Source organism: Megascapheus bottae, chromosome 25 (assembly GCF_031878675.1).
Source record: "Megascapheus bottae isolate mThoBot1 chromosome 25, mThoBot2.hap1, whole genome shotgun sequence".
Classification (NCBI taxonomy): domain Eukaryota; kingdom Metazoa; phylum Chordata; class Mammalia; order Rodentia; family Geomyidae; genus Megascapheus; species Megascapheus bottae.
The window spans coordinates 5,441,941-5,463,021 of NC_143533.1; the positions used below are offsets into that span (position 1 = coordinate 5,441,941).

Sequence of the window (21,081 nt, forward strand, 5' to 3'; positions counted from 1 at the left end):
GGGGCCACTCAATACATGTTCACTAGAAAGTGAGGGTTGGTGAGGGGACGCTTTGAGTCTCCTTTAGCTTCTATCTGGCTCTTCTCAGACAATTATTTTTTCCAGTCCTGGGGCTTGGACTCAGGGACTGGGCATTATCCTTGAGTTTTCTCAAGGCTAGCACTCTGCCACTTGAGCCACAGAAACCACTTCCAGCCTTTTTTCTGTGTATGTGGTACCAAAGAACTGCACCCAGGGCTTTGTGCATATTAGGCAAGCACTCTAGCACTAGGCCAGGCTCCCAGCCCCTTCTTAGATATCTTGAGCTTCACTTTTTAGTTTCAAGGCCTGATCCCTGGCTCCAGGTCTTCATGTCCTTTTAGCATAATGCATAACCCAGCTTCTGAGGATGAAGTGTAGGTCCAGGAAGGGAGAGACAATTACAAAACACAGAATGTAGTTTTGGAAGATTTTTTTTCTTTCGGGTAACTTTTTCTTTGTCTTTTTTATTAGTATATTTTAATTGTACAAGAAAGCTTCATTGTGGCATTTCCGTACATGTATAAATTGTACTTCAATCAGAATACCCCCCTCATATTAAAATAGCTGAATCTATTTATCAAGAAAAGGAAAATTGATCTCCTAGCATTTCTTCTCCTTTCTCAATTTCTGGACAAATTACTACTAATATTTTAACTGGTTGTGATCAATTAGTTGTAAGCACCACTGCCCTCAGACCAACCAACTACTAATATTTTAATGTATTTTCTTGCTGTTGTTTTACCAACCACCTCTTTTCCTTTATTTTTTCACAGCACTGTGAAAATAATTCCATCCTAGTTTTGTTTTTGTTTTTGTTTTTGTTTTCCAGTCCTGGACTTGGGCTCAGGGCCTGAGCACTGTCCTTGGACTTTCTCAAGGCTAGAGCTCTACCACTTGAGCCTCAGCACCACTTCTGGCTTTTTGCTATGTATGTGGTACCGAGGAATCGAACTCGAGTCTTCGTGCATGCTAGGCAAGCACTTTAACCACTAGGCCAAACTCCCGGCCCTCATCCTAGTTTTTGAGTGTAGCTTTTTTTTTTTTAAATCAAAGACATGATAAACTTTCCTTAAACATTTTTATAGCTGTATAATAAGCATGCTATTGAGTTAGTTTACTTGGTTAATCATTTTCTTATTGTCTTTACATTATTTTTTTTAAAGAAATGGAAACAATGCTGCAGTGAACTAACTTCCTTCCTTCCTTTCTTTTTTCTGGTCCCAGGCCTTGAACACTGGAGCTGGGAGCTGTCCCTGAGCTCTTTTTGCTCAAGGCTAGCACTCTACCACTTACAGTGCCATGTCTGGTTTTCTGATGGTTAACTGGGGATAAGAGTCCCATGAACTTTCCTGCCTAAGCTGGCTTCCAACTGAGATCCTCTGCCTCCTGAGTAGTTAGGATGATAGGCGGGAGCCATCGGTGCCCAGCTTATGCAGTGAACTTTTTTTTGTGCACCATTTTCTACAGTTTGAATCATTTCTTTTTAGGTGATTCTCAGAGAGGGGATGTCTAAGCCATGCATAATGCCAATCTTGCAATCCTCTTGCTTTCTTCCAAGTAGTCAAGCTTTGCATCTTCCACTGATGGTCAAGGGTACCAGGGTTCTGGTGCCTCGTTTTTCTTAGAAACAGCTGGAAGCTCTTAGTAGAACACAGGGGGAAGGTACACAGTGGGGAGGCTGAGACACAGAGCATTTTCTAGATTGCACAGTTGTCTGGTGCCCTCAGTCCACTATGTTCCTCCAGAACCTGGAGTGACTCTGGAGGTGTGCATTTGGAAGTGATATCTGTGGGATCCTCCTCTTCGATTCTTCAGGGGTTCATAGGGCCTTCCTAGGGTTGCTTTTTATCTCCCCCATTCTTGGTTTCTCAGTTTACTCCTTTGGATCTTTCCAGAAACTGTCTTGGGCAGTTCTGACACAAACTCCACCTGATAACCCAAACCACAAATACAAAAAACACTTAGAAACCATCATTTCCCAGAAAGACATTCTCCCTGTCTTCTGTCTTGAGGGATTCACTACCTTGGGCCACTTGATTGGACAGCTTCCACGATTCTAGGATTTTTCCACGAGTGACCCCCTCACCTCTCCCCCCTCAAAAAAGGAAAGATCAAGACAGCTAGAGTCTGGAGCACTGGTTCAGCCACCTTTTCCCATCACTCCCTGCGCCTGACAGTAAGAACAAAACGATCTATGGGGAAGAAACAGAGAAGACTCAAACAGCAATGTGTGTGTGTGTGTGTGTGTGTGTGTGTGTGCATGTGTGCACGTGTGTGTGTGATGTATCTCCATCTTCCCAGGATCTGGCACAGGACCTGGCTCTTTAGGAGAGACCAGGTAGCATGTACCCAATTGATTTTCCCAGCTTCTATGTCCCAGAATTCCAGATTTTTACCTTTCTGGGGTACTTGTATGGAGCAGTTGTCTTTTTCACATGCTCCTGGAGTTTCCTGATCAGCTGGTCTGGCTCCTGTGAGCGGTAGGCAGGTGTAAGGACGACGAACGCCTTCACCACCTGCAGAGAGTAAAGCCCAGAAAGGATCAAGCCATTGGTAGACATGCATTTTTTTTCCTTCCTTTTAGCTAGCTTGGTGAGTAAGTGCTCACAATTCCCAGTCCTTCATGAACATCCACTAAACCCTTGGGTCAGGCAGTGAAATGGACAACATTATTTTTTTCTTCTGTCTTTCCAGGACCAACAATTGGAAACATGGTGTGTGTATGTGTGTGTGTGTGTGTGTGTGTGTGTGTGTGTGTGTGTGTGTGTGTGTGTGCGCGTGCGCGCGCACGTGCGCGTGTGTCAATCCTGGGGTTTGAGCTCTGGGCCTGGGTACTGCCCCTGAGCTTTTGTGTTCAAGACTGGTGCTCTACCATTTGAACCACAACTCCACTTTCAAAGTTGTTTCTCTTAACAAGCAAGCCCAATGGAGATAAGAGCTCCACTGACCACTTACTTCCGATTTTCCAGACGGGGTATGGGTTTAGAGAGACAAGACTGAGGAAAACACAGCCACTTCCCAAGTCAGCTGGATCTGTCAAGATCCCCCATGTACTAATGTTTGTGATTAGCAGGCATCAAGCTGCATGTCTTCTGTCCCAGGACATTCCACACTTGGGCTTTTTCTGCCTAGGCTTCTTCTATACGCTGCTCCCCTGTCATTGAATCCTAGATTCAATCTCATCAGAAGATGTCTTCTGAGATACCTCAAAAAGCCAGCATGGAAATACACCCCTGTAATTCTAGCTTTTGAGGTGGAATTATAGCAGGATCACTAGTTGAGGTTAATTTGGGCAAAGTGGGCCTTATTTCCAAAGTAAGCCAGACATGGTTGTCTCATGCTTGTTAGTTGGGCTTCTTGGGAGGTGGAGGCAGAAGACTCTTGTTTCAAGGCTAGTTAGCAGAAGACCCTGCCAAAAAAGCAAAGTCAAATAGAAAGGATGGAGGACATGATTCAAGTGGCAGAGCACATGTCTAGTAATCTAGGCTCTGAGTTTAATCTCCAGTATCACAAGCAAACAAGAGTTGTTTGATTGTTGGTTCATACTGACTGCCTACGATATCTTGTTAGGGTGTAATTCACTTCCCTGTGTACTTTTCCGAAGTGGGAGGCTCACCATTGCCCTGTGACTTGTGTTCACACACACATCTAGCTTTTAGGAAGCTCTTCCCTGTCTGTGGTAATCCACAACTATTTATAGAGTTCTCACTTTGTGACAGGTTGTCTGTGCTAAGCAGAGAGCAAGCAGCCATGGTTTCCAACTTGGGTTAATTCAAAGTGTACTTTCCCAGGTATAATTTCTCTAACACCTCATCCTATCGTAGTTCACTCAAGTTTTACGGGAGTAAGAGCCCCTCAGAAAGGGGCTGCTGGATAAGAGTTTTATGCTCTGGGGTGCTGCCTCTTAACCTGTCTGATTCAGCAACCCTGACTTCAAGTCTACCAATTGACATCAGAAGCAAGAACCCCAGATGATACAGCTAAGAACAGCCCAGGGACCAGACGCTGAGAATCCTCACTCTGCTTTTGAGTGTGTAAATGGATGTCGCCCTGACTTCCACAAGATAATGAGTTTGTTTAGGATTCTCTTGGATGTACAGCCAGAGAAAAACAGAAATCTCTCTAGAAGCAGATCTTCCCTTTCTGTCCCAGATCTTTCTTTCTTTTCTGAAATATCTCCTAGGAAAGCTTGGCATGTTACATTTGATCCATTTTTTTTTCCCCTGGGATTTTCAGGTCATTGGATGGGGAAGGGAGGCTACTTTGTTGGTCACTTCCTCAAGTTAACTGTCCTTCTTCAGTGGCCATATCTAATGAGTTCCCCATATCTCCCCTGCAAGCTACAAAAGACTTTGACTGGACAGAATGGATGGCAATGCATCGATATCTGTATCTGCATCTCTATCTATACATGCATCTGTATCTGTGTATCTATGTCTGCGTCTGTGTCTGCATCTATATACCATATCTACAGCTGTATCTGTATCTGCATCTGTTTCTATATCTGCATCGGTGTGTGCCACCAAGGTCTCCTGTCCATTGGGCAGCTTCCTCTAGAGAACATTTGTGTCTTACAAGGCAGGCGAATAGAGTGTGACAAAAAGGAATGTGTGTTCGTTGGTGGCAGTTCAACTTGGTGGAACTGGAAGAGAGTGAGACATAAGGAGACCCCGGGGCTTCCTATAAGCTCAGTGGGTTGCTGATAGGCATAGCTCTTGGCTGGACTGGTTACCTCTCCCCGGACAGGGTCTGGGCTGCTGACTACAGCAGACTCTAGGACAGCCGGATGTTCTGCAAGAGCACTCTCCACCTCGACAGGCCCGATCCGGTAGCTGGAAAAGAAGACCAGATTCTTCCAAGTGACTTTCTTCCTCCCCCTCCCCTGCCCCATGGAACTTTAAAAGGAGGAGGGATGAAGAGCAAGAGAAGGTGACCTTGCGGAGTTGATCACATCATCATTCCTCCCCAGGAACCAAAAGTAGCCATCTTTGTCCATGCAGGCTCGGTCCCCCGTGATATAAAAGTCTCCTTGTTCTGACGCAGCTGTCTTCTCAGGATTGTCCTGAAAGACACCAGAAGCCTGAGAAGGAACAGCTGGGGAGAGCTGTGAGATAGCCACTGCGGAAGGAATGCCATTCCGAGGGGCTGGAGAGTCCTTCCCACCCAGCAGGCAGACACAGTCCTGAGAATGTGTGCTTAATTAGGCGGGGAAGGACAGAATGAATCAGAATGGCCACCCACAGCCAGCCCTCGAAGGGCTTCTAGGAAGAAAGGCTGCATTGTACAAGTCAGGGGGGGACGGAAGAATGAGAGAAGGGGTGATATTGCTCAAAAAGAAATGTACTTGTGACCTGACTTTATCTACTGCTCTGTACATCACCTTTCTAATAGCAATAAAAAGTAAATAAACCTAAAGATGCCTCAATCCAGTTGACTTTCAAGCCTGTGCATGAGAAAGTGGATGTTTATATGAAGTTCTTTTGGAGGAAAGTAAATCAACCTATAGGGAGGCAATTTTATCAATTGGTTGTAGGTCTGTGGTAGGAGAATTGGCTGCAGTGAGCTCTTGGGGGGTGGGGTGACAGCAACGTTTTAATGGTGGTATAACACATTTGTCAAAAAGTCGTTGACCTATGCACCTAACAGGGGTATGAGTTTTTTTGGGGGGAAACTATCTTTCCATTCAAAAAAATATATTTGGAGGGGGGAAAAAGGGAAAAGAAAAAAGTAAGCTCTGAGTGCCTAGCAGTCCATCTGACACAAAATCTGTAAGATAGGTACCCAGAAAATCGGCCACTCTCAGAATATTAACAAATATAGGACTAGATGGAAAGAAAGAGAGAATGAATAGAAAGGTTGATTCTGCCCAAATTGATTTATAGATGCAGTAAAGATCCAATTGAAATGTGAAAAAAATTCTTGTGGGATTTGCACTGTTTATTCCAAAAAATTTACAGGAACAGGAAGGAAAAAATTAAGAATATGGAAAATTGGACAGAACTAGGCAATGCCTGCTGGACTGGTGTGGGAGCATCTGCTTTCTTGTCAGTCTACAGAGAATGCTAGCATCGACATTCATGCATTTGACAGTTCATTTCTCTAAGAGAAGGCATATGCCCTTTTGTGGGATGCACAATTGGCATGGGTACATTAATTTAATTGGCAGATGCAGTTTCATCTGCTTGGGGAATGTCCAAACATGAACCTGAGATATGCTTGTTAACTGTCCCCTAGCCCTCACACACAGTGGCTTGATATTTTTCTCTTGATTAATGACCTAGAAAGAAAATTGACTTTCTGGGACTGGTGATAGAAAGGATAGGGTGATCTCAGCACAAGTTCCCATCCAGAAAATAACCTCACAAATTACTTTAGTACCTGTTTGATGGAATAATCAGACCCCTAAGAGGGTCTGATGTAAATTCCATGAGTTCTGCTATATACTTAGAGTTATGCCTACTATTGCTTATATTATTAGAAGGAATTTATTTATTTATGGGGCTGGTCATGGGGCTTGAACTCAGGGGCTTGGCACTGTTCTTGAGCTTCTTTTGTTCAAGGCTACTCTACCACTTGAGCCACCATTCTACTTCCAGCTTATTGGTGGTTAATTGGAAATGATAGTCTCCTGGGCTTTCTTTAGCTGTCTTTGAACTGGAATTCTGAGACCTCGTCTTCTGAGTGAACACACTGAAAAAATTTTTTTTTACAGTATTCTTGTTTGATGTGATTTCTGTGTTGTTGCTGGGTGGTGGAGATTCTCATAGGTTTTGTCACAGTGTTTGTGATTTCAAATAAAATGGAATAAAAGTTCTCTGTAGTCACATAAAACTGCTAACATATAACATTCCAAGACCAAATGGGCTGGGTTTCTTTTTTATTAGTTGTTTTCAATAATGTAGTTGACTGGCAGCTTAGAACTTGCATGGAATGATATTTGTACAAATGAGTATTTCTTACATTGGGGAATAAACCTCCAGGACCTGAAATTTTGGTTTAATGAGGCTGAGGTAGGATGAAAACCTTAGTAACGATTGCTAATCATTGATTAATAACAGCAGCTCACCAATAATCACACCAACCTACCTCATGCAATCATCACAGGGGCACTCACCCAGACCTTTGCCATGCCAAGGCACGCACAAAGGGTTGTGAGACTGGCTGTTCTCTGTCACTTACCACATAGTAACGGAAGAAACAGAATGGCCGGGTGGGTTTGATGCGGACGGCAATATTCCCCTCTTCTCCTGGAGGCAGGATATTGCCCTGGTCATCCACAATCTGATGAGCAGATGACAGGATGGCATTAGAGCCACTAGCCACACCTGTGCCCACTCACACCGCTCACCCACTGTGCAAAGCCACCGCCTCCTACCTGCACGTCGTAAGGTGGAAATGCTTTCCCCATGGATCCAGACTTGATCATCATACCTTTTTGGTTGGCACAGATTACGACCTGGAGAGAAACCAGTACCAATTAGAAGTAGCCTCCTCTGCATGGCTGCTTTCCCAGTCCATTCTTTTCCCTCACTTGCCATTAGATGCTTTCTTCTTCTTTTCTTATTTCCCTGTCTTCCTTTCTCTTGGCTTTCTTATTTTTCTTTCCCAATCTTTCACTCTCTTCTTTTTCTACTTCCCCCTGTCGTCCCTCCTTCCCTCCCTCCTTCACTCCTTCCCTTCCTTTTTCCCTCCTTCCCTTCCTCTTTCTCTCCTTCCCTTCCTCTTTCCCTCCTTCCCTCTTTCCCCTCTTCATCCTTCTGTCCTTCCCTCCCTCCCTCCTCCTCCTTTGCCTCACCTCTCCTCTGCTTCCCACAGATAGTAAACATTTATGAGCACTCTAATGGAGACTAACACATCATGAGCTGGGCATATCACTAAGTCAGAAGGCTTAGCTGACTCCACACCTCTGCTCAGACACTGCTTAAGAGACACTGCTTAAGATTTGGGGTTCTACTAGGAATAGGCCTGTGTTTTTTGGGTAGAGGGAAACAGCTTCTTTGGCCAGGAGAGCTGCTTTGTCACTCATGATGTGATTGTAAAATTACTAAATTGTTCCTTTTTGTTCCGTTTGGTCATAGGGCTTGAGCTTCAGGCCTGGGTGCTGTCCCTGAGCATTTCTTTTCTTTTCTTTCTTTTTTTTTCTCAAGACTGGTTCTCTACCACTTGAGCCACAGCACCACCCCCAGTTTTCTGGTGGTTAATTGGAGATAAGAGTCTCATGGGCTTTCCTGCCTGGGCTAGCTTTGAACTGTGATCCTCAGATCAGCCTCTTGAGTATCTAAGATTCCAGGTATGAGCCAGCCACCTGCATACTGTTTCTAAACTACTTTTAAGCCAAAAGGCGGAAAGGCTGATGGAGTTTCATTAGCAGTGTTCCCTCTTAGGGGCAGTGGCAGGGACAGGACAGTCAGAAAGGCAGGAGGTGCCAGCAAGGGGTGGGCATTGGCGCTCTCTGCAGGGAGGAGGGCTCAGGTATGGTGGTCCTGGAGACAATACTCACGGTTTCAGACTGCCCATAGCCTTCATGCAGCTCCAGGCCCGTCTGGCTCTTCCACCGTTCCCTCACATCTGGGTTGAGGGCCTCTCCTCCCGTCAGACAGTGCCTCAGGCTGTGGAACTGATACCTTTTTTCCAGGTGAGAAAACAAGAGCACCTGAGATAGAGTTCCACTCCACTCACTGTAGCATTGCCCCATCCACACCTTCAAAGATAGCAGAGGATGGACTTCCTGCTTCTAGTAAGAAGCGCTGAGTTCCTCCTTCTCTGACTTCACAGGCATGGCAGATAGAAGGTTTGTTAAAAAACAAACAAAACCAGTTTTGTGTGAGAGTGTGATAAAATGGAACCTCATATAGTAGATTTGGGGTTGATCTAAATAATTTATCTGGAAACGGACTGATCGATTATAAATTGGTGCAGACCACGATTTGATTAAAAATGATTTAAAATACTAAAAGATTAGCCTTCTTAAAAACTCCTAATTTTAACAAATGGTTTCCCTCTCCCCACCAATTCCTACAGACATTAAATAAGTAGTAAACTTGCTTTGGCTTGGCAAATTATTTTGTTGAACTTTTTTGGGGGTGACAAGTTATTCAATGTATAAAAGAAAATAACCAGTGAGGGCAAATTTACTTTAAATCGTTTTTCTGTTCCTCAGGGTCACATTGGTTGTACTGATTTATTGTATGGGTTAGCACAATTCCAAAGTGCTCTTGAGCAAATTACTCAGAGATGGTTGCAGAAAAGGGGATGGTGAATGGAATTCATCCCTATAGAATAATTTAGTTCCATGAATCACGTGAGAAATCTCCTTTTAGACAAGGTTTTGTTTTTTTGGGGGGGGGATACTGGGGATTGAACCCAGGATATTGCACTTGTGAGACAAGCCCTTTGCCTCTGAGCTACATCCCAGCCCTGAGAAGTCTCCTTTTAAAAAGGCATCTCATGGTCAAAGATCAATTAGAGAAGATGAGGTGTGTGAGAACTCTCCATGCTTTGGGAAAGGACAGCAGAGAGGCCAGTTTAAGGTCGTCAGTTCCTGAGTGTTGTTGGTTATCACTCCAGTACCTGAGCATCTAACAGAAGACATTGTTGGATTCATGGAGATAAAAGTCATCTAATGTGGGGCCGGGAGTGTGGCCTGGTGGTAGAGTGCTTGACTAGCATGCACGTAGACCCAGGTTTGATTCCTCAGTACCACATACATAGAGAAAAGCCAGAAGTGGTGCTGAGGCTCAAGTGGTAGAGCTCTAGCCTTGAGAAAGCCCAAGAACAGTGCTCAGGCCCTGAGCTGAAGCTCAGGACTGGCAAAAAAAAAGGGGGTGGGGAGTGGTGCTGTGGCTTAAGTGGTAGAGCTCTAGCCTTGAGAAAAAAAGCTCAAGGACAGTGTTCAGGCCCTGAGTTGAAGCCCCAGGACTGGCAAAAATAAAATAAATAAATAAATAAAGTCATCCAATGTGATCTCGCTTACTCATTCATTCCCAACAGCAAGCACACAGAGATTGGCTGGCTCAGGTTAGTCTGAGGTAGGAGATGGCACATCTGTTGTGGCAGGTTTGTGAATCCTAAAATTCTTGGCTACCAATTTCCTTTTATAGCTGGCTAGCTCCAATCCCTCAGTTGCTCTAATTTCATAGGTGCAATGGATACACTGTTGTGTGACTAGCGTAGGGGTGTGAGAAAGCCCACTTCAAGTGTTGACATTTCAGATGGCCTTAAATCAAATCTATTTAATTAAAACAAAGTGCGAATTCTTAGGGGTCAGAAAACCATCTTAGAGAGACATCTACAAGTGTAGGTGTGGTTTGTGAGCAGGTGTGAGAGACATCAGACAGACATGAAGATGGAGAGACTTGGGCAGAGAAAGAAAAGCATAAGACTACAGAGATAAACCAGGTGCCAATGGCTCATGCCTGTAAAACTAGCTACTCAGGAGGCTGAGATCTGAGGATCATGATTCAACACCAACTGGGGCAGGAAAGTCTGTGAGATTCTGATGTTCAGTTAATCATCAAAAGAAACCAGAAGTAGAGCTGTGGCTTAATAGAGTATTAGTCTTGAGCAAAAGAAGCTCAGGCCCCAAATTCAAGGCCCAGGACTGGCACAAACACACACACACACACACACACACACACACACACACACACACACACACACATGTGGCATAGGAATACAGAAGTAGAGGCAGTGAGATCCGGTTGTCAGTGAGTCTGCCTATGGATTCCGAGAGCACACCTTCACACACTTACTTTCTCAAAGCACAAAACAGATGAGTAGTACCTTGTCAGATCCTCCTGTACAAGTAGCCGGAAGAGGGTAGGGACACAGCAGAGCGAGGTTATCGGGAACCTGGAGAGAGTCTACAAACAATGGAAGGACTTTACTTAGAGTCTCTGGGATGGGACCCCATGGAAACTGTGTGAACTGAATCCTTAGAGTGTGTTTTTCAAAGCTGGGGAGTAGAAGATGATACATGGTATCCAGCCAGCAAGATGGCGCCCAAGGACCTCCATGTGCCCTTGTGGGGTCTCTTTCCCTCACTGTACCAAGGTTAGTCCTGTATCCATAGTGGGGAGTAGAGGTGATGTTCTCTCACTTGTGAGATTAGGTTAGATGGAGACGATGGCTCAGATGCTCTTGACATGTGTCCCTCTCTTGGGCCATTCACTCTGGGAGGAGGCGAGCAGCCATAGTGTGAGGACACTCAAGCTATCCTGAGTGAGTGCGTACGGTGAGGGACTGAACCTCTGGCCAATAGTTGATGAACTACTGACTGTGAGAGCTACAAAGCAGATCTGAGGCAGGAACTAAATCATGGGAAGCTCTAGGGGCCTTGTGGGTTGATGTAAGTATATAGGGAGCTAAGGGCCATCAACCCATGTCTTTCCCCCCTGCAACTCTAGAGTCTCTGCTCCGCTCTTCTCATTCCTATCCAACTTGGGAGCGGTGTTTCTGTTTCTTACATTCAGGATAAGTTTGACATCCACTTGGGGAAGCTCATGAACAAAAATACAAGATCCGTTGGACCAGGCAGAGAATAAAGTCCAGGCTGCTTTCACCCAACCAGTGTCTGTTGTGTTCCAGAAGATGGATGATTCCGTCAAGGCCCCCCATTGCCTGCCAAAAAAATGAGAGAAAGGAACACTTCTAACCTTAGGAGGGATTCTATTTTCTGTTCCTCTTCCTTTATCCTGGACCTCACCGGGAACTCACTTAATCCCTGCCTAATCTACACAAGAACCATCAAGTCGACTATGATCTCAGATGTTTATTGAGTAGGGGTTTAAGTTTGGTTGTTCCTGGGGTTTGAACTTGGGGCCTTTAGCTTTTTCACTCAAGAGAAATGAAGAGGGAAGGGGGAGATGGGGAGTAATTTTATCATGGATTCTGTTTCTGTTTGGGAAGACAATGGCAGTGATGGATGAAGAGCAATGAGAATAGTCATGAAAGGATACTGGATGATGCACTTAAGAGTGGTTTAAGTGGAGGAGGAACAGGCAAATGGAGAGAGGGAATGGTCATTGTAAGCAAGGTACATGTGTGAAACTGGAGGTGGGCAACTTGACAGCGTAGGTGGGGTTAGGAAAGGTGGATGGCATTGATCAGGATGCATTCATAGGTATGTTGAATTGAAACCCCTTTGTACAATTAGTTAAAGATAATTCAAAGTAAATAAGAATTTATAGTAATAACAACAATGTTTAAGTAGTTACACACAGAGAGTGTCTACCTTTTTAGGACTTTTTTTCTTTTTTGGTCAATCAACATGATTTTCTAGAAGAACTGTACATACATTCTCTCTTTCTTTCTCTCCCTTTCTCCCTCCTAGACAAGTATCCCAAGTACCTTCCACAGGCCACAAAACCCAGCCCGTAACTGCTGTGGGAATGCTCCACCATTTTTGGTTTTCCCGTAGTTCCACTGGTGAAGTAGATGGACAGGGGATCTTGGTTCTTGGTCCTTACACAGTTGTGCTCTGAAGATGCCTCTCTGGAACATGCAAAAGGAAAAGAAAACAACAACAATAACAAACGAGCTGGTAGTAACTCTTAGTAGCAAAACCATTGAGTACTAACAGTAGTATTTTAACAACAAAGCTCTCCCTATTTCAATAAATAGCATGCCTGTGATGCCAGGGGGGGAAGAGTTCCTAAGCGTTAAATCTAGGTTATGTCACACACTGTGGTTAAGAACCATAACAAGCTGGGAACCAGGGGTTCAGGCCTGTAATCCTTAGCTACTCAGGAGATCTGAGGATCATGGTTTGATCCTCAGGATGGGCAAGAAAGTTTGTGACAGTCTCCATCCTGGAGAACTTCAACTCACCGCAGGAGTTCCCTGAAGTTTACCCAGCCTGGACGACCACTATCTGACACCAGCAGCTTGGTTCGCAGGGAGGGGCAGTCGTGACAGATGGCTTCGACTTGCGGAACCAGGGCGTCACTGGTGATGAGGGACTTGGCCCCGGATGCCTGCAGTCGGTACTTGAGGTCCTTCTCTGTCAGCTGGGAGATGCCCGGAATCATGACGATGCCTGAGGTGAATGCAGAGAGGGCAGACATAGGATCTGAAAGTAATCTGGAAGGATGTGGGAAGAATGGACATACTTTAGGCTCTGCTGAATTTAATCCTTGTTGGGGACTGACTGTGGGGTCAGTGACCGACTGTGGGGTCATTGACCGACTGTGGGGTCAGTGACCTTGGACCCATACAATTGTGTACACAAGGAAGTAGCTCTTATGATTTTGGGCTGTGTCAATAGCTTCTCATTTAACCTGTTTGGGACTTGATAGCTTCTCATTTAACCTGTTTGGGACTTGATACTGTTTGTACGAATGTAACCCCTGGCAGTTCCCGAGTTTAAAGAAGTGTATTTAAGGTCAGAACTTGAAATAAACTGGGCTTCAGTCTTTACCTGGGCTGCAGACCTCCAGGACCCCATCTGTTTGTCTCTCTTCTATTTTTTCCTAGTCCCTGCCCCCTATTTCAGGAATCCCAATTTGCTGCCGTCTTGGGGGCCTGATTCTGTTTCATCACTGATGGCCCCCTGAAAGGTAACCAAACTTGTGAGTTCTGGGCAAAAGAGAGGAAGAGAAATTTGCATCTAGGGATCACTTGGCTAAACCTCATGGAAACTGCAACACCTCTTAACTGGGGGCCCCAGCCCCCCATTCACTGACCTGCCCGCATACAAGCCACACTGACCAGCCACCACTCAGGAAGCCGTGGCAGTACCACCATCATTCTGTCCCCAGGCTGTAGGCCACATGCGCTCTCCAGAACATTGGCTGCCTTCCTGGAATGCTTGCCCAGCTCTTCAAAGCTCCACTTGATCTCTTTTCCTACGCCATTTACCCACCAGAAAGCTGGATTAGAAGCCCGGTATCCAGCCTAGACAGAGGGGCAGGTAGAAAAGAAATAGAAGCCATTTGTGTGTGTGGGGGGGTTTGCTCTCTGATCTTTAAAAATAATTGTATTTTTTGTCACAATAGCGAATATCATTTTGTAAATTCATAGAGTTGGAAAATGAGGATGATAAGGAAGGTTGTTCATTATTATTTTATTATTTTTGACAGTCCTGGGGCTTAAACTTAGGGCCTGAGCACTATCCTTGGGCTTTCCTCAAGGCTAGAGTTCTACCCTTTGAGTCATAGCACCGCTTTTGACCTTTTTGTGTATGTGGTACTGAGGAATCGAACCTGGGTCTTCATGCTGCTAGGCAAGCACTTTATCACTAGGCCAAACTCCTGGCCCAAGGAAGGTTGTTTATTAAGAAGACTTGAGTCATGCCCTAAGCCTGTCTACCTACTCCATACCTGACTTGCCTAAGTGACCAGTAAATTTTATTAGTTTCCTGCATATCCTCCTTCCAGTTCCATTAAATAAACAAATCTATTATATATATATATTATTGTATTTTATTATCAGGGTAACGTATAAAGGGGTTACAGTTACATTCGTCAGGTAGTGGGTACATTAGTTCTTGAACATTGATACCCCTTCTCATGCTTTTCTCCCACTTTCCCTCCCTTCTACCCCCTCCCAATCATCTTGTTTTCCCTTCCCTTTCCTATATGTCACTCTTAGTCTGTTGTTTATCCAATCCACCAGATCATGCGGCCACAACATTAAAACACTGACTTAAAAGTTGTTGTTGACAAGCTGGGTTGCTGTTGGCTCTCGCCAGGAGAGACAGGAGGTCGAGATTGGAGGATCACGGCTCAAAGCCAGCCCTGGCAAAACAATCCAATTAACCACCAAAAAGCTGGAAGTGGGACTGTGACTCAAGTGGTAGAGCTCCAAACATGAGCAAAACAACTAAGGGCCATCACCCAGGCCCTGAGTTCAAGCCCTGGTACTGGCACACACATACACAAAAGTTGCTTTTGACACATGGGCCCTAGGGAAATGACTTGGCACTAATTGGTTAAGTTCTGAGTCAGGCCACATACATATAACTTATAAATGGGGTCAGAATCCAATTATAACTGAAAATCAAGCTTGGCACTATGTTTCCTCTGTGCTTACCAGCTTCAGTGGGAAGGATTGAGTGTTTCAAGGCGATGGGATGTCTGGGGAGTGGGCACTGGAACTAAGACATTGCTGTTATCACTGACCTCCCTGTACTTACTGAGATTCTACCAGTTCTGCTAATTAAACACTTTCTAGGTTACTGCAGTCTCTGAGTAGTTTCCCAAAACAAACAAAATCCCCAACAACAAAACAAACGAATAAAACTACTCGTAACTTTTCTAGGGATCGTTGTTGTCGTTATTGCTTTTATGAAGCAGGAAAAAAACTGGTGACAGTCCTAACCCCACGTTTTTTTTTCTTTTCTTTTTTTGGATGAGAAGTCTTCTGAAAATGCCTGCCAGACAGACCTAGTGTGGTAGTTCCAGCCTAGAATCCCAGCACTAGGGAGGCTAAGGCAAAAAGAACTTAGATTTTGCCGATAGTTGAAGAATGGAGTATCTTGATTGCCTCTCACACATTCTTCCACCATCTCTCACAGTTCTGCGTGTTGGATGCTGTATCTCCCATTTTACAGATGAGATCTAGGACACTTGGGAACCATAACCAAGTACATTGTCAAGGATGATTTAAGCCTTCCTTCTCCTTACATGAGCTTCACTGGTTTTTGCCAAATATTCAGTTGCAGTAGGTTATCTCTGTACCTTTTAAACAAGGGTATCCCCAACTGGACACAAGTAAGTGTATCATTCCCTTATTATCACCAAAAGAGGACTATCATGTAACATGAATACAACACACACATACACACGCACACATGCGTGCACACACAGGCCTAGTTAAAGGGAAAAGTAAGAAAACCTACACAGAGACACAGCAAAATCAGACTTAGCTTGTTCGGTGCCAACCTGTCTATCCACTGTGGTCTGTGAAGATTTGCTTTTGGCTGTGCTCCCTCGGTGTTTAGAAGCAAAGTGCAGGAGAGCCACTAAATCCCATCCCCTTGCATTTAATCAGAAGGGTTGAGAGGGAATGAAGAGTGGGCTTTGCTGTTTTGTGGTGAGGGTGGGGCTCAGGACGAGAGATATTCACAATCCTGCATCACATTCATAGCTCCTAGCACTAGATCCTAGCCCCGCCTCAACACCCCCTCTCCCCAGTCTCAAATGTTAACATGCAAAGTTCCAAGGTAAAAATACTCAAATAAGTTGTCTGTTTTGGTTTTTTTTTTTTTTTTTGTACCAGTCATAGGTCTTGAACTCAGGGCCTAGGCACTATCCCTGAGCGTATTTTTTGCTCAAGACGAGCTCTCTACTACAGGAACCACAGCTCCACTTCCAGCTTTTGGTGGTTAATTGGAAATACAAATCTCACTAACTCTCCCACCCAGGCTGGCTTCGAACTGTGATCGGCACATCTGAAGCCTCCTGAGTAGCTAGGATTCCAGGTGTGAGCCACCAGCACCTGGCCCTAATAAGTTGCCTATGGTCTCTGTGGCAGCTGAGAGTAGCCTTCGGCTGGACCTCACCTTTTCCAGTTGAGTCCACACGTCCAGCACATCGTGTGCAAAGTTGAAGTACTCAGGCACGGGCTGCCTCCCCAGGTTAATGGCTTCCCAGGTGGCTGTGATCTCAGGACCAGGTGGAGATGGGGGTTGCCTGTGAAACCCACAGACACCCCAGGGGCTCCTCAACGCCTGCAGGGCCAGGCCTTTCAACCACAGTTTCATCGTGGTCACTGCCTGTTGCCTGTTACCAAGGAGGGAAGAGAGGCCATTGTCCTGAAGGTTGGGGTTTTTGGGGGGAGGGATGGGGAAGAAACCCCCAAGGTGACTGGAGTCCATATGGACTTAGCTCCACTGGGTGATTCGGGTCTTTGATTCTGAGGTTCAGCTGTCTCTCCCCTCCCTGCCTACGTGCCCTTGTGGACCTGAGATCACGAATGCAGGGTGTGAATGAAAGTGTCAGGAACTGAGTTTGAATCCTACTTGCAGTAAAAAAAAAAAAAAGAAAAGAAAAAAGAAAAATAAATAAATAAATTTGATTGTTATACAGGAGGGGTTATGGGAGAAAACGGGATGGGGGAAAAGAGAGAATAAAGAGAGATGGCTATGGTACAAACACAATATATATATTTGTTGGGGACTGACTGTGGGGTCAATGACCTTGGACCTGACCTTGGACCTGACCTTGGACCTACACAACTGTATACACAAGGAAGTAACTCTTATCAGGATAACTTTAAGCAATGGCAATCAGTTCTTATCAGGATAACTTTAAGCAATGGCAATCAGTTCTTATCAGTATGACTTTAAGCAATGTTAATCCTTTCTCATTTATCCTATATGTGACTTGTTTACTATTTTGTATGAATGTAGCCTCTGGCAGTTCCCTAGTTTTAAGAAGAGTATTTAAGGTCGGAACTTAAAATAAACAGGACAGTCTTAGGTGGCTGTCTGGGGCTCACAGCCTTCTTGGACTGCTGACTTGGGCTGTAGTCCTCCCGAACTCCATCTGTTTGTCTCTTTTTTAATTTTTCCTAGTCCTTGCCCCTATTTCAGGAATCCCAATCTGCGAACCCTGGTTTGCTGCCGGCTGGCCCCGGCATATATTTACATGTATGTGTATTATCTATCTTTCTACCTATCTATCATCTACCTATCATAATGAAACCCACTAAAATGATTAAAAAGTAGGGGGAGAAAAGCCAGGTTAAAGAAAGAGTAAGATAGAGTGAATTTAACCATAATATTATATGCATATATATAAAAATATACTGAAACCAATGACCTAGGCTAATAATTTTTTCATAAAAAGATATGGATATGAGGTTTATCTTTGTGGTTGTTGTTCTTAATGTACTATATGCAGTTATTTCCTTTCTCTTTTTTTTCCCGTTATGGTTAATCTCATGTGCTTAATATATCTGACTTTGTCACCTGTATTTTGTATATCTATTTATTTGTTTATTTGAAATAGGCAAGGGAAAGGGGAAAACAAGGTGAGTGGGATGGGTAGGGGAGAGAAAGGGGACAAAAATATGAGAAGGGGTATCAATGTTTGAGAAGTAATACACCCATTACCTGATGCATGTAACTGTAACCCCCTATACATTACCCCAACAATAAAATACAATTTTTTAAAAAAGGAAATGGGAATGGGTCCAATGATGTGAGATCTGCTTCAGGGGAGAGGCCTGTCCCTGATCATTGCCATATACATACAACAAATCTCAGTAAAGACAATCCATCTTAGTTGATGGTAGAGCTAGTTATTCAAGCATTTCCAGTTGACTGGATATTTTTTTTTCCCTGAGAATTTCATCATTTCTGTATTTGGTTTTATGGTCTCATGGGAGTAAAAAAAAACATGTTGTTTCAAGAAAAATAAAATACTTACTTGAATCTTTAATTGACCCATGGGAATTGTATATATTTGGTGGGGGGAGGTATGACATTTTGCACAGGTATTAATGTGTCACAAGAGGATCTGCCACCTCTGAGGCTTCCTTTTTATCTGTTGGCAACTCTCAGAATTCTCTCTGCTAAAGAATCCTCTCTAACATGTTTGGTTAATTCTGGACTGGACTGATAAAAAAAAGGGACAAAGTCCCTGGGTTAACCCTGCCCAGTGGAATCAAAATGTGAGCTATACACACAACTTAGAATTTTCTCACGTCCTTATACAGAAAAAAGGGGAAAAAAAGCAAGAAGCAATGGCTGACTTTATGATAATGCGTCTTAGTTAACCAGTATGTGAACAGTATTATCATTTCAGCTTGGAAAGAAATGATGAAAGAGACAATTCAGTATTGGTTTTTTTTTTTTTCCTTCCCCAAGTTCTTGAAACAAGATTAGCCTTTTGTGATGACCTGCCAAGTTTGGAGCTATTGCTTATTTAGTATCTTGCTGCTCAGAGTTGTGGCCTTGGGAACAAATGCAGTGGTAATAACGAAGTCTTGCCACAAGAAAAAAAACAAAACCCAACAATATCACAAGTCCTGTTTTTCTGGAGGGTTACTGGGTAACTCGCATGTGGAAAACACTGTATAAATATTTTTTCATTACAGTGCATGACCATTCTATGTTGTCAATGCTATTTTCTCCAGGTTACTAAGAGACACAGGAAGGCTTATGGCAGGGGGAAGTGACTTCCGTGTTTTACCTCCCAGACACAGTCTAGGCCCTGGCTTTGGCTGTGATTTCCTTCCTCTAACTCCTCTCTCTGCTCCTCCTCATCTCCCCCCAAAACTCTGAGAGTCTTTTTCTTGCCCCCCCACCCCCACCCCTGGATCTCATGACCAGCTCCTAGCTGTTACCTGGGAGCCCAGACCTTTTTCTCTTTGTCTCCTCAAGACCACTTCACACCTGACCCTCCTCTTTCAGTGGCACTTGCCACTGAAAGATTCCCTCCCCCCCCCCCATTACCTTGTTCTTAAACCCAGGAAATGTGAACAGGCATTAGTCTTCTGCTTCAGCGCAACAGCTGTCTAGGTTTTCTCAGGACACTCTGGAGGGGAAGTTGTTGATTTCATCTCTTATGGGGAACTTTGGCCACAAGCCACTGCCAAGACAGCCTGGAGCCAGATGCCACTGGTCAGGGAACTCTCGCGAGAGCCAGAGTGGCTGCCTGCCAGGCTTTCCCTCCTCCCGATCTTATCTCTTTTTTTCCTTTCCTTTTTCTTTCTCTTTGCTTGTTGGCTTTCTTTCTTTCTTTCTTTCTTTCTTTCTTTCTTTCTTTCTTTCTTTCTTTCTTTCTTTCTCTCCTTTCTTCCTGTTTGCTTTCTCTCTCTTTCCCTTTCTTCTTTCCCTTCCCCCATTCCTCCCTCCCTCCTTTCCTTTCCTTTCCTTTCCTTTCCTTTCCTTTCCTTTCCTTTCCTTCCTTCCTTCCTTTCACATTGGCCCTCAAACATGAACTCAGGGCCTGGGTAATGTCCCTGAGCTTTTCACTCAAGGCTAGGATTGTATCACATGTGTCACAGATTCACTTCTCTCTTTCTTTCTTTCTCTTTCTTTCTTTCTTTCTTTCTTTCTTTCTTTCTTTCTTTCTTTCTTTCTTTTCCCTTCTTTCTTTTTCTCCCTGATTATTTGGAAATAAGAGTCTCATCTCATGCTTTCCCTGCCCAGGCTGGCTTTCCTCATATCTTAAACGTCTGAGCAGCTAGGGTTGCAGGCATGAGCCATCAGGACCCAAAGCTTGTGACGTTTTAACCTGTCTTCTTTCTTGACAGCAGTTACCTCTGGGCTCCCAGCGCTTTCTGCCCTGTGGCATATACAGCATTGAGAACCAATACTCTCTGTGCTGCGAGAGTTGGGTAAATATTGGTTGAGTCTATGAAGAGTAAATACTATTTATTAAATATTCTCTATTTGTCAGGCACTGTGCCGGATGCAAAGTGATTCCTGTCATTCTGGGTACAGTGTGTGTGTGTGTGTGTGTGTGTGTGTGTGTGTGTGTGTGTGTGTGTGTGTGTGTATGTGTGTGTGTGTGTGTGTGTAGGAGTGCTCTTTGCCTTTGGACTCTACCCCTTCCCTTCAAAAGTCTTGTGACACTCCCAAATTGCCAGGACCTGTGGGAAATTCAGAGCCTTTTCCTGGTTCCTAAGATTAGATCAAAGTCTTGTTGGATGAAAGGGGCGATAGGTGATCTCTTTTTTTAAAAAAAGATTACTTTTTTTTGGTTTGTGTGGTGCCAAGGAATTGAACCCAGGGCCTCATGCTTTATAGTTAAACATTCTCTCAATAAGCCCCATTCCCAGCTCCAGTGATGGGTGGTCTAGTCACGAGAAAGTCAGGAATGGCTGCCAGCTTCACACTGGGTATCCCTCCCTCACTGGGTCCAACTCCCCGCGCCTCTGGTTTCCAACACCTGGTCAGGTTAGCCAAACCTCCATCATGTGGGCAGTTTCTCTCCTTCTTCCCCATCAAGCTTGGGATGGACTGATTCCCTATCCTTAAGCAATCTGACACCAGAGTTACTAACTACTGCCCCCATTAACATTTGGTGAAAGATGGAGGCCAAGAAGCTGAGAGAGATGGGGCTGTTATTCCTTTAAACGAAATGGTTAGGAAAAGGCCAACAGAAGAAA

At 44.4% G+C, this 21,081-nt stretch overlaps 1 protein-coding gene across 1 annotated transcript; it reads right to left on the reverse strand.

The window, feature by feature from the left end:
- Window positions 1-819: 819 nt before the first annotated feature.
- Acsm5 (acyl-CoA synthetase medium chain family member 5) lies at window positions 820-19,628 on the reverse strand. The gene is made up of 14 exons (XM_090358083.1): window positions 19,421-19,628; window positions 16,523-16,742; window positions 13,704-13,914; window positions 12,850-13,057; window positions 12,370-12,513; window positions 11,487-11,640; window positions 10,804-10,883; window positions 8,522-8,645; window positions 7,397-7,477; window positions 7,201-7,302; window positions 4,956-5,083; window positions 4,754-4,853; window positions 2,418-2,537; window positions 820-1,950 (listed from the first exon to the last, which is right to left on the reverse strand). Exons 2-14 carry the CDS (start codon window positions 16,721-16,723, stop codon window positions 1,867-1,869), a joined length of 1,737 nt encoding a protein of 578 aa, XP_090214209.1. The 5' UTR covers window positions 16,724-16,742; window positions 19,421-19,628; the 3' UTR covers window positions 820-1,866.
- Window positions 19,629-21,081: the final 1,453 nt, after the last annotated feature.